Source organism: Sinocyclocheilus rhinocerous, unplaced genomic scaffold, assembly GCF_001515625.1.
Source record: "Sinocyclocheilus rhinocerous isolate Xijiao unplaced genomic scaffold, SAMN03320098_v1.1 scaffold805, whole genome shotgun sequence".
NCBI lineage: Eukaryota > Metazoa > Chordata > Actinopteri > Cypriniformes > Cyprinidae > Sinocyclocheilus > Sinocyclocheilus rhinocerous.
Window position 1 is genome coordinate 378,299 of NW_015646430.1, and position 14,492 is coordinate 392,790.

The window sequence follows — 14,492 nt, forward strand, 5'->3', positions numbered from 1 at the left end:
GAGTCGCCCGCCGTGTGAGGAAGGTGAGTCGCCAGCTGAGGAGAGTGAGTCGCCCGCCGTGTGAGGAAGGTGAGTCGCCAGCTGAGGAGAGTGAGTCGCCCGCCGTGTGAGGAAGGTGAGTCGCCAGCTGAGGAGAGTGAGTCGCCCGCCGTGTGAGGAAGGTGAGTCGCCAGCTGAGGAGAGTGAGTCGCCCGCCGTGTGAGGAAGGTGAGTCGTGGCAAACTCAGTAGCTCCTGGCAATAGTATAGTGACTTCCTGCAACAAGTTATTAGTCTTATTTTTGGACCTACCGGCCCGCCATACACTTCAAACTTCATGATGTTCTTCCAGTGTTTTGTTTGATCTCCCTTTAAAAAAGCAGCTTGTCCTTTCTGGAAAAAGAAAGAAAAAGCTTAAAGCACATTCATGTTGTTCCAAACATGCTTTTTAATCTCTTGTGTATCAGACACACTCATGAAAAAGCAGCTGTATCACATATTGCACAGGCATGACATGAGCATGCACTGTAAAAAAGCAATTGTTGGGAAAACTTAAATTCAACGCATTTCAATTATTTAAATGAAACAATTATTCGTGAAGCTTCGAAACCTTTGTGAAGCATTTGCTCCAAACCAGTAAAAAATTACGTGATTTCAGTAAACGAGGCTTTGGTTACGTTCAATCATTCGCCGCCCTGTGTCGATCTCTGCGAACCCACGAACCATTCCGTATGGCTTTTATCTGTACTTATATCAGTTTTATAATTTTGTAGACATTTTAATGACATATACCATTTGCAGTTGGTTTGTAAAATGTGTTTTATTCATGTCTGAACTGAGTTTTAGTTGCTTTTACACCATTTGGCCAGCAGGCGTAACGTGGCATTTTGTGTGTTTTAAATCAGTGAATCAATTTGCGACGCAACTGGTTCAATTGATTCCGAAAACCGATTACATTCACTTAAAATTAAAAACTTAACATCACAACACAAAAAATAACAACCAATAATGACAAAACAACAACAAAAGTTTAAAGAAAGTCAGTGAAACAATAATCTTACATTAAAAACAATACAGTAAACGGTAACCACCTAATTTATTCATGTTGCAATGCGTGGAAACTCACAAAACCTTTTTTTTATGTTGCTAAAACATTTTAGCAATATTGTTCAATATGAAATTCTTTGTTCAGACAACTGTGCTTGACTAATTGGTACAACATTTGGGGGAATCAGAGGTACGTCTGCAAGATGTCTGTTAAAGATCGCTTCATCTGGAAAGCATCTGCAGTGTACAAACATCTGACAGACGTCTTTAAGATGTCAGTTTTACATGCATTCTAAATCATAAACATCTTAAAGACATTTTCTAAACGTCTATTTGACATCTGATAGGAAACGTCCTATAGACCTATTGCAGATGAGCTAACACTCTAAAAAATACGTCTTGCAGATGTAAATGCAGATGTCAAATAGACGTCTCCGTGATGTACGTGTGCTATCAGGGTGTTAGTGATAGCACACATAACCTACATCACGGAGATGTCTGTTTGTACACAGCAGATGCTTTCCAGATGAAGCGATCTTTAACAGATCTCTTGCAGACGTAGGTGTGCTATCTGGGCATCGTTTTTTTTTTAATGTAGTTTCAAATATATCACCTTCGTAGCATTTGTGACTCAAAAGATCCCGTAAAACTGCAAAATATAGTTGCACTTTTTTCCCAGTTTGCATGACAGATTTTAATCGTCCTAAAGAAAGGAAGCATCATAAATTCTTGAGTTCGCACAGAGTGCTCGCTTTGAACCTCTGAGTCAGTTTACACCGATCATGAAGCATCGAGAGCCAAACTGGACTGAGCGTTTGAAGCCGCAATGGTTTTCAGGTTTGACGGGGGGCCTAAAATCTGACAGCACGAATGAACTTGCAGCGAAGTCAGAAAAAGACTGAAAAGAGGATGAAAAAGAATACCCTGCCAAATGGAACACCTATTAAAATGTGTTGAAGCGGATCCCCACCTATAGTTCGCTTCCTTTTATCTGAGCTGGGCTTTAATCCTGATTATCATTACATAAATTTTTGATTCGAGCAAAACCTTTCCACTTCCATCAGGAGTGAGACTAAATGAAACAGTGTTTCATTAGAAACATTCGCCCGCAGAAAACATGCCTCAAGGACAGTGCACATGTTTTACGGGCCACGTGTTATTATTTAAAAAAGAATAACAGCGGGTTATTTTCTCCAATAAATGAGACGTGGTCGGCTGCAGGAAAAAGCAGATTAACATTAATAGCACGTCACATCCTTCATTCCCAAGAAATGAGGAGGCTGTTGGTGGAAACCAGCGGCTATGTGAAGGAGATCACCTTAAATTCATCTTCCTCCGCTGTGGTGAGAAGCTCTGAGACTGATTTAAGTTACAAGATTCTCAATTCAAAGCAGTTAAACTGCAGTCGAGCTGCTACTAACAAAAATACACTGAAGCTGCTTAAAGAACATGGGAGTTTTGTGGCTTATTTTCCAGCTATATTCTGGTAAAACAATTCACAGTATGTATACACTTAATGGGACAGTTCACCCAAAAACTAATATTCTGTCATTATTTACATTATTTTGCCTTCGATATGTCCTGCTCCATCTTCCTGTTTCAATAGGACATATCAACAACACGTCAATGAATATAAATCAAAAATATAAAGTATCAGATTATATAAAATATGATTTGATCATAGCCCATTTTTTTTTACGTTAAAAGTTTTTTTTTTTGTAATGCAGGAATAATCAGACATAAAGTACAAAAGTTAAAAATAAAAATACAACTCTACAATCATTACATCTATCTATCTATCTATCTATCTATCTATCTATCTATCATCTGTCTGTCTGTCTGTCTGTCTATTATTTTAGTAACGTTGAGATAGTATTATGCAGGAATAATCAGACATAAAGTACAAAAGTAAAAAATAAAAATACAACTCTACAATCATTACATCTATCTATCTATCTATCTATCTATCTACACTGTAAAATCTAATTAGTTGGGTTTACTTAAAAAAACATGCAAACCGATTGCCTTGAAAAAACTAAGTAAAGTGAAATAGGAATAGTATGTTGTACTGACAAATTCTTAGTTAGTATAGTTTACTTACACAAGAGTTCTAGTAACTAAAAAAGAACTGTAGGGTTTGTTACTAGAAATAAAATAAACGGTATCTGCAATAAAATAAAATATTAACACTTAAACTTACTTTATTTCAGCTAAATGCCAAGGAAACATTTCTCATTTTCATTTAGTTTAACTTAATGTACAAGAATAACTAAAACTGAAATAAAAATTAATAAAAAAAAACTACAGACATTTAAAAAAATTAATAAAACTTAAAAATTAAAATATAAAATATAAAAATAAATTCAAACTATTAATAAAAACTATAATAGTATTATTAATAATAATATTACCATATTTTTGCTTGTTTTTTTTACAGCACTATTTAAGAGTCAGCATTAAGCAAGCAAAGAAACGTAGTTTTTGAACCTACATTTTTAGTTTGAACATGAAGTCTCCATCCAAATGCAATGCTTTTGACGGGATGAAGTGCAAAGATCATAAATGCATGTTCAAAATTACGTTGACTTAGCATTTTCTGAAGAAACTTCAGGTACAGTAGATCATGTGATTTCAGAAAACCTATCGAGAACATTTCCAAGTCATTTTTCACTACAAAGGCAAAATAAATTAATAACAATCGTAAAAATAAAAGGGTGTTTTTTGGAACCTTTTTTTGTTTCACCAAAGAACCTTTCTGTGAACAGTTCTTAAAAGAACCATTTTTTCTTAGTGTGAAGAACATTTTAATAATCTAAAGAACCTTTTTCCACCATATAGAACCTTTTGTGGAATGGAAAGATTCCATGGATGTTAAAGGGATAGTTCACCCAAACATGAAAATTCTGTCATTAATTACTCACCCTCATGTCGTTCCAAACCCGTAAGACCTTCGTTCATTTCCTGAACACAAATTAAGATATTTTTGATGAAATCCTAGAGCTTTCTGACCCTGCATAGACAGCAACGCAACTGAAACCATCATTTTATGAAGCTACGAGAATACTTTTTGTGCGCAAAAACTTTGTGGTGCTCTCATGAATGGCGGCAGAGACTGACACAGAAGAGAAGAATTGTTGAATAAAGTCGTTATTATTGTTTTCTTGCGCACAAAATGTATTCTTGTAGCTTCATAACATTACAGTTGAACCACTGATGTCACATGGACTATTTTAGCGATGTCTTAACTACCTTTCTGGGCCTTGAACGTGGTGGTTCCCTTGCTGTCTACGCAGCGTCAGAAAGCTCTCGGATTTCATCAAAAATATCTTAATTTGTGTTCAGAAGATGAACGAAGGTCTTACGGGTTTAGAACGACATGAGGGTAAGTAATCAACAGCAGAATTTTCATTTTTGGGTGAACTATCCGTTTAAAAGTTCTTTATGGAACCACAGATTCCAATAAAGAACCTTAAGTATTAAAAACAATGGAAAACAACATTCACATTAAGAAAGGCTGAAAACGTCTTTGTTGCAGGCATCACCAAAGGATCTGAAAGTTTAGTGAAGCTCAATTTATAGCATTTATCGAAAACCATAATGTGCCCTGTTTCCATGGGAACTGCAAAGCAATCGAGATGAGGTTACCCACCTGACATTAGTGAGATCCCACGGCACCATCGCAGTCTGTAGGCAGAAACTTTAAACCTTATGACTCCTAAAACAAAAACTTACAAACACACAACACGTCAGATCAAACACGACGACTGCAGTAGGACTAGTAACTGATTACTGATGAAACACTCATGTGATGCATCACTTTGGCCATGCATTCATAACGAACTTTTGTTATATTGTGAATATTCTTTTGACAAATCTCCAGCTGTATTATGTACCAATCTATTTCACTTCTGACCTAATTCAATACAGGCAAAGCTTTCTCTTCTGTGGAGACATCAGTGTGTTTTCACAGGGAATTCTGTGTGGAACAAGTGAGCGGTGAAAATCCACCACTGTGAATCTATTACTATTGTTACATTCACTGCAGTATTATTGATTAACTGCCTTCCATAAGAATTAAAACCTTGAAGAGAGTAAACCTACCCTTTTCTCATTGGGTGAATCTTATTAAAAACACTTCCAGGTCACATCTCAGTCCAAAATCTTTCTTTTCAGAGGCACAGATCCATCCTCCATTCTCCTCATGCAGTTTACCTAATTTGCCGGGAGTCTAATTTCACAGTCACTGTTGCGTGGCGGGGAAGTTTCCACCTGACGTTGAGATTATTATCTTGGGTGTCAGACGAGGCATTTCAAAAGGAAACTTCAATAGGATTCTTGACACAGAGTCACTGTCAATGAAAAAACCTCAAAACATTTTTTTAATTTGTATGTTAATGCAAGAATTCAATTTGAATAATGTGGAGGGGCTCGGATGGGTTTGTATTATGATAAAAAAAAAAAAAACAGTAAAAACAACTGAGGATTACTGGAGACAGATACTGCACAACGAAAGTCATCTTACATTCATGTGTGCAGTGTGAGCTGCATACAATGTAGAAAAGCCATAAATTATTTTATACATGCGGTTTTGCAACTGCTACTGAATACTGGAAAATGTCTTTATTAAAATCGACATATTAGGGTATTATTTTACCCCAAAATCAAAAAGAAATTGTTTTGAGATTACAATTATGATAAATTAAAGGAATAGTTCACCCAAAAATGAAAATGTACTGACAATTTACTCACCCTCAGGCCATCCAAGATTAGGATGAGTTTGTTTCTACATCAGATTTGGAGAAATGTAGCATTGCATCAGTGTCTCAGCAATGGATGCTCTGCAGTGAATGGTTGCCGTCAGAATGAGAGTCCAAACAGCTGATAAAAACATCACAATAATCCACAAGTAATCCACAGCACTCCAGTCCATCAGTTAACATCTGGAGAAGACAAAAGCTGAAACAAATCCATCATCAACTTTTTTAACTTCAAATCATTGCTTCAAGCTAAAATACATGTCCGTAATCCATAATAACGCTTCCTCCAGTGAAGAAGTCCATCTCCTGTTGTCTCTCACATCAAAATCCAGCCACATATTAGTTTAGAGCTATTTGTTTCTTACAAACACGCAGCTTTTGTCTTCTCTAGATGTTAACTGATGGACTGGAGTGGTGTGGATTACTTGTGGATTATTGTGATGTTTTTATCAGCTGTTTGGACTCTCATTCTGACGGCACCCATTCACTGCAGGGCATCCATTGCTGAGACACTGATGCAATGCTACATTTCTCCAAATCTGATGTAGAAACAAACTCATCTACATAATGGATGGACTGAGGGTGAGCACATTGCAAATATCTGGGTGAACTATTCCTTTTACTCGCCTTGAAGACACTGATCTGATCTAGCTGAAGAAAACATTCCCTGGTAAAGAGAATAATTTCACTGCATCAACTCTATGGTTTTGAGCCAAAAATACAGAGTCGAGCCCAGCAAACAAGCAGTCAAACACCATGTCAGACAGCTAATTAAAGGTCTGAAGTGTGAGGCGGCTGGCAATCCTGCTCACTTCTGTATATCAGCATCAAACACTGCAGAAAGTCGGTACTTTGCAAAGGTCAGTCGTGTCCAGCAGTATCTTCAAAACAAAATACTACATTTAATTGCAGTCGATATTTATACAGTCATATGTCTTCGCTAGTATATTTTGTTATAAAGCAGAGCAAAAATGCCACATGTTTAGCTTCCACAAATGTTTAAATGTGTCTGATAATTGAGGTCATTTTCTGCAAAAACATTTGATTGATAAATTGCACATCATATCACACATAAATATGACTTTAAAACCAATTTCAGAGTTACTTATTTTGATGCTTGTTCCCATTGTGACAAAATCACAGGCAACTTAACTGTAGCTTTAATAAATGAGGAAAACACTTAAAGGCTCATTAATCCGTATTTATAATCAAGTGAGTAAAGAAACTAATTGCGTTTAAACATCAGAATCCTTCAGTGCTAGGCAGAAGTCAAGCTGCTTTGATTCTCACATAAGCTCAGGCACTTTTCTGCAGATTTCCTCCAGATATCTTATCTGTGATTCTAACAAACTGTGTTCATCCCATCACACTGTCGCAGAGATTCAGAAGCCACAGAACATCAGATGCGACTTTCATGTTTATCCAGTGTTAAACAAAACCTCCCTGTAAATGTGTTTACTTGGCCTGTTTCTGCTTCTTGCATGCTTTTTTGTGAACATCAATCCTTAGATACTCATAAAAACATCATGGATTATAACCCAGCTATGACAAACATGACACCTGAGGATATTAGAAAGGGGTTAGGTGTGTCATCTAACAAACCGCATAATGTTTGTCATAATACATTTAGAAAGAATCCATCATATGCAGCTGCCTGTGATTGAGGGATGCCTGAAAACGTGATAAGCATTGATTATGCTAAAATCTCTTTTTTTCACGTCAAAATAAATGGCAAGTAAAATTAATTTCATGTCAAAGCATATTTATCCAGGTTTAACAATAAATAACAGACATATTGGTTAACTGTATGAATCCATGTAAATTCCATGTCTAAATAATATGAGTATATAGGCAGTTTATTATATAATCATCTATTAAAGGTTATTTTATATGTCACTATAAATAAAGCTGAATCACTACTACTAACAGAGGATCTACAGGGAACAAAACATAACATTGAAATAAGGGAAAGACTATAGCGCTATCTGGTGGACATTTGGCAACTTACATATAGCTCCTGAGCTGTTGGCTGTTGAATTACTTATAGCTGTAAGAATTACCAGCTGGTAACTTTTCAATAAACATTCACAGTGCCTACACTATTTGTGAGTCCCATATAGATGCCATGTATATGCACGTTTAAAAAGCACTGTATATGCACAATATAGGGTGAATTCAGGGAAATTTTGCCTTTAAGATGACTGGGGAAAAAATATCCCAACTGTAAACCATTGAACATTCTAACAACTGACCATCTGATAAATTAATATCCATTTAGCCAAAACCTTCAACCACTAAGCAGCTAAAGTCTTTAGTACTATAAAGTACTACTGAAAGAATAGTTTAGCCAAAAATTGAAATATTGTCATTTACTCACCTTCAAGTGGTTCCAAACCTGTATGACGGTATGACTTTTTTTCCCCTGTGGAACATAAAAATATGATGTTAAGCATAATGACAACCTCACTTTCATTGCAACTTTTCTCCATAACATTTCAATGTTCAGCTGCTGCAGTGTGTCGCTGTCCGCGGTGCTGAATCTGAAATAGTCAGATAGAAAACTTTTAATTATTTCACATTCATTGACACCTTACATTGCATTCAAGTCATACATCAAACTACTAGTCATATGTCAACAGAATTTACATGAAAGTCACCATAAATGTATATATACATATTTATTAAACTGATATGTACAAATAATACAAAAATAAAGTTTACTTACCATGCTGCTCTGTATGAACGAATTGTAACTGACAACATGGCGGCTGTCCAGACAAGAACGAAGTTGAAAATGGGCGTGGCTTGGCCGGCAGTGTAAAGTGTTAATTAAAGCTGAGCAACACTAAATGCCAATAACAACAGTAACACTTTCATTCTATTTACTCCAGCAGTGTTATATCTTACAAAAGAGTGTTAAAACTACTCTGAATTTCAACACTCACTAGTAACACCAATAAATTAACTCTCATAATGTTGCTGTGTGATCAAATCACCACCAACACAATTATTGCAATCATGAAAAATGACTGGCATTATATCGATATATATGTAACGTGTGCAATAGTTAGCAGTGGCTAATAAATTACCATGGTTTTATTAAACTGAAAATACAACAGAAACACAACAGACACTGAAACTGGTGAAATTGACACATGCAATCAAATAAGTGAATCTACAATATACAAATATTTGCTTCCATCCATTCAAATTCTCACAATAATGTGTCAGAACTTTATTTTACTAAGCTGTAATTTAATTCAAAATTGGGTAAAAGTGCAATACAGGTTGCAACTTTTTAGAGTAAAATAACTTGCATTAATTTGTAAACTATTTGTAGGATATATGTTTTTTTTTTTTTTAGATATTGGATATAGTATTTCATTTCTTTGATTGCATGTGTGGATTTCACCAGTAGCGTGTACATTTCTTTGCGTTCGGTTGTCGACATCTGCTGTCAGGAGCTTCACCGAGCACCACCACCACCATCATCCTCCTCATCATCCTCCCCACCCCTCAACCTCTCCCTGCGGGAACGACACTATCCAGCCCCTAACATTCCCAATTTGGAATTGCAAATCCTCGCCAAAGGACTCAGTTTGAGCGGCATAAACCACATTCTTTCTTTAATGGCGTCAGAAACGCGTCTCACGCTCGCGTTATCGTACAGGAGGTATGGCGGCTAATCAGACGCTCTGTGAATCCGCATCAGTCAGATTTTTTAATGCATGCGTTTGATATGATTATAATACGATCATTCGATTATTAGTCATTCAAAAGATGCATATGCGCGCATACGGTGCACAAATTGCCTAATCAAATCGCAGGTGTTGTAAACAGGATTAAGCGATGAAATTCAATTTCAAAATGCATGACGGAATGGACAGACTGATTTAAAAGCGCTGGTTGCATTGGTTTGTGATTACTGGATGCTGAGGAGTCTGGGGAGAGTTTGAGGTGGTCCACACCCCGTCATTGTTCCAGCCATGTCCCCTCCAGCATCCGCTGCGACAGCCAGTGAGAGCAGCACCACCACTGTGTTCGAGGACGACCCAGACGGCACTAGAGAGGAGGTACTGAATAACTGATGCTGTTTTCATTTTGCAGTCATGACGATGCGTGAATAGCGCGTGATAAGTGAAACAAAAAATGTAAATATGAGCATCGATGTTCACAACATGGAAGCATGCAAGTTTATGTAGATAACACTGCAGTAAGAATGCATGAGCAGAGATTGGCTTTATCAGATAACAGGCGGACAGTTCGACCAGTCTTTGTTATTGTAAGCAATAGAGGTAAAATCCACTAATGCATGATACTACATATCAAATGACACCCAGTATGATACCTGAAGCTAAGCCAGACAATGCTGATTGATCACATACTCAATCATTGATAGTGATAAACCAATATACTGGCCAGGCCGATATTTGGTCATGCTCATTTGGCAGATTACTGTAGGTGTAGTAGTGCAGACTAAACCAACCTAAGACGGTTTGCTAGTTGGTATGCTGGTCTTAAAGTGTGAAAAGCATGTAAAAAGCCTTTACAATCAGCTAATACAAAGCTGGGAGACCAGCAAACCATCTTAGGCTTGTTTCAACAAGGTTGTATCGGGTTCAAAATCTACAAACAGCTTTGTATATGGATAATGAACATTTTCCATTTCTTTTAAGGAATTTTGTCATATTTAGTAAATATTGTAGTACATATTGTTTAAAGTAAATGTTTATTTGAACACCAAACTAATTTAGATTAAAAAAATAAAAAAAAATAGGGAGGCCTACAGTCCATCCAAGGAGAGGAAGGTTTTATTTAAGATATACACAGGTGACAAAAAAAAAGTCCAAAAGGGAAAATGGAAAATGAAAAAATATACATATATATATATATATTTTTTTTTTTTTTTAAGTTTTACTAACTATTACAGTACAGGTAAATATTGCTTAAAACAAGTGTCTAAAAAATGAAATCCGAACACCAAACAATTTAGATTCAAAAAAGAAAGTTCAAGATTCAATGAAATACTAAAGAGATATACATTGCTTACAAAAACATGTACAAACGACAGATATGACAAAAAAGTAAACTTGTGCATAAAAACACCCATTTTAGTCCATTATAATCCATCTTCAGTGTTCATATATCCAGCATGCATCTGACATACATTACATCATAGCAGTTGCATGTAATGCATATGTCAGATGCATGCTGGATGTATGAACATTTAAGATGGTTTATAATGGATTTTTGTATGTGGAAGCATTCTCTCATTCATCTCTAGATACTGAAAGAAATATACTGGCCAAGCACTAATGGCCATTAGATATGTGCTGCTCTTGGTACGATACTGCACGAATATTAACCAGTAAATGAATACATTTGTGCAAATCTTGCTTTCAAACAACGACATGCATGGCAATGCATTTGCGTAATTCACTGTACTTACCGTTTCGATGTCCTTTTTAACTCATCTACATTCTCTTTGTTCTCTTGTGGTTGACGACGAGCAGCAGAGGCCTGTGAAACAGTCACTGAACAAGTCCATGTGCAGAGAGGTGTTCTGGAAATGCCTTCTGCTGTCCATGCTCATGTACGGCTGCATGGGAGCCATGGTGTGGTGCCACGTCACCAAGGTCACCCGGTTGACATTTGACAGTGCCTACAAAGGGAAGTCCATGATGTATCATGACAGTCCCTGCTCTGATGGCTACATCTACATCCCCCTGGCCTTTCTCATCATGCTTTATGTCGTATACCTGGTGGAGTGCTGGCACTGTCATGCCAGAAATGAGCTTCAGTATAAAGTGCACATGGAGGGGATTTATGAAAGAGTCCAGAGGATGCAGCAGGCGAAGCCTTGCATCTGGTGGAAGGCAATCAGCTACCACTACGTTCGGCGGACGCGGCAAGTCACGAGGTACCGCAACGGAGACGCGTACACCACCACGCAGGTGTATCACGAGAGGGTGAACACGCATGTAGCCGAGGCAGAGTTCGACTACGGCCACTGTGGAGTTAAGGATGTCTCCAAGCAGCTAGCTGGTCTGGAAAAGTCAGCCATCACCAAACTGAGGTTCACTAAGTGCTTTAGCTTCGCCAGCGTGGAGTCCGAAAACTCCTATTTGACCCAACGGGCAAGGTTCTTCACTGACAACGAAGGACTGGATGATTATATGGAGGCTCGGGAAGGGATGCACCTGAAAAACGTAGACTTCAAAGAGTACATGATTGCCTTCTCCAACCCCGACCACCATCCTTGGTACATCTCCAACTCCGTCTTCTGGACAGCGGCCTTTCTTACCTTATCCTGGCCGTTACGGGTGCTGACGGAGTACCGCACGGCTTATGTCCATTACCGTGTGGAAAAGCTCTTTGCTGCCGACTACATACCTGTGACGCCCTGCGACGTGAGACCTTACTGTAGACGCATCCCGAGGGTCAACACCATCGACAGCACCGAACTGGAGTGGCACATTCGATCCAACCAGCAGCTGGTGCCCAGCTACTCCGAGGCGGGTCTGATGGACCTGGCGCAACGTTCAGGAGGCGTCAGGCAGAACTGTGAACACTGCCATCGCGCCATCAGCAGCTCCTCCGTGTTCTCCCGCAGCGCCCTCAGCATCTGCAACGGCAGTCCACGGACCCCCTTCAGCGGGAGTCGCTTCTCCTTGGGAAGACTGTACGGTTCCCGCCGCAGTTGCTTCTGGAGAAGCGGGAGCGGCAGTCTGGACGAACCAGAGAGCCCCAGCGAGAACACGCGATGCCTGTCCGGACAGATCAATGTTGACGAGGAAGACCCACCGCCCTACCAGGATGCGCTGTACTTCCCGGTGCTTATCGTCCATTGCAATGAGAGTTGCCCCAATCACCGATCCTTCCATAGGAACAGCTCGTGCGTGGAGACGTCTTTATGATGGACCACCGAAAGAAGTTCAAAAGACGTGAGAGTCTTTCCGATAATGCAGAAAAATCTCAATACCAGATGTGTCCTGTTACTCAGGAATCATTTATTGGAATATGTATTGGCCCACAACACATATGCTTACAGCAATGGACGGAGCAATTGAGAAATAACTCCAATAATACATATTTATAGCAATAATGCAAACAAAGCATTGGAGTTCTTGGTACAAGTAATAATTTTGATTAACTTGCTATCTAGGACAGCAAAAATGGGCTGTTTTTGTTCATATGTTTTTGACAGCTATAAATAACATTGGCCACAGAGCAAAAACCTGGTCTTTTTTCTACAAGTATGACCATTTTCACCTTGATGGACCTTCATAAATGTTGCACTTGAAGTTAGATCAGTCAAATCATCTGTAAAAGAATGTTACTTTGTTCCTCTCATGTAGTGGATTCTATTGGACCATGAAATATATGGTTTACATTCATATAAGAACACTCCTTACTGTATGTGAGAAAAAGATCATGGGTTATTTGTACTTGTATTGTGATTTAACCGTATCAGGCAAGACTATATACTATTATGGACTATTATGGCGATGTTCGGAACACTATCTCAAACCTCTTAGGAAACCATATGATACATTTCAGGCTATGCAACTATTAACCTCTGGTATGTTATGCCTTTTAAACATATACAATTTACAATGGAATGTATGACTGTTGAAGCTTTTCTTTACATCGCTTGTATGTAGTGTACAAACTAACCAACAAGGACTTGATTATTTAATGAAGACAGACATGAACAGGCTTGACTATTAGTGAATGTTTTAGGGGTTTAATGGCTTGCGGCTGCTCTTGTACTTGACCGGAAATTGCAGTGGATCAGATTAAATGCAAAGGATCAATTAAACACAGTATAAGAGAGGAAATACATATGTTTCTTTATGCAGCTGTACATTCATTTATCAATTAGTTAACATTGTTTTGCATTAACCATAACAATGGTTCAGCCTCATGAAAGCTCAATTCAACATGGTTTTACCAATGATACCTGAATGCTGAAAAGAAGTAATGACACTCAAAAAGAGCTGGCCTAGAGCTTTTCAAAGACATTTTTTTTTTTATCTCATTCATCCAGTCGATCCAGATATTGCCTATATATCTCTGGTCCGTTACCTGTTGTGTATAAAGGTTGCAAAAGCATTTATCAACATTGTGTCATATCACTTTTATACTGCCTAGATAATGTATATCATATCATGAAAAAGTAAAAACGCCATCACTATGCTGCCTTCATGTAGCACACATTAAACATTGTTATGTTAAATGGACATAAACTAACTGAATAAACTGCTTGTGGATACACAGAAATGAGTAACTAACCATTGTGTAAATATGACTTGCCGGAAAAAAACGACAAAAGAAAACTATAAGTCATGCCAAGTTACACTTAGGTCATTCCTGTTCGGTTTTTGTTGTGATTTTAAGGTATTTCTATAAAATAATTTCTATAAGGCATAAATCTGCCCTGGTCAAACTTTAATTTTGATTACTTACAAAATGACAATAAAACAAACGGGATGTTCATAAAGATCATAAAGTTAGCTTTCAAAAGCATGCCAACAGTTTAATATTCTTTTTTTTTTTTTACGCATCTTCTGAAATGTGGATCTTACCAAACTGATTTAATTTGATGAATGTTTTAGAGAGAAACAAACCAACTAACACCAAAAAAAGATTTTATCAAATATCCATTGATATTACTTACAAATGTTTGCTGTTGATTTTATGCCAAAAT

At 37.7% G+C, this 14,492-nt stretch overlaps 1 protein-coding gene across 1 annotated transcript; it reads left to right on the plus strand.

The window, feature by feature from the left end:
- The first annotated feature begins 9,300 nt into the window (after positions 1–9,300).
- On the plus strand, positions 9,301–13,658 carry LOC107707796 (transmembrane protein 151B-like). Its single transcript, XM_016511889.1, has 2 exons — positions 9,301–9,855; positions 11,296–13,658. The coding sequence occupies exons 1-2, from the start codon at positions 9,769–9,771 to the stop codon at positions 12,697–12,699; spliced, it is 1,491 nt and encodes a 496-aa protein (XP_016367375.1). The 5' UTR covers positions 9,301–9,768; the 3' UTR covers positions 12,700–13,658.
- The last annotated feature ends 834 nt before the right edge of the window (positions 13,659–14,492 follow it).

Bases quoted from the DNA above. Each gene is read 5' to 3' on its own strand.
- LOC107707796 (XM_016511889.1), top strand. From the start codon at position 9,769: ATGTCCCCTCCAGCATCCGCTGCGACAGCCAGTGAGAGCAGCACCACC. The intron at 9,856-11,295 runs GTACTGAATAAC...GACGACGAGCAG, and splicing joins CAGACGGCACTAGAGAGGAG to CAGAGGCCTGTGAAACAGTC.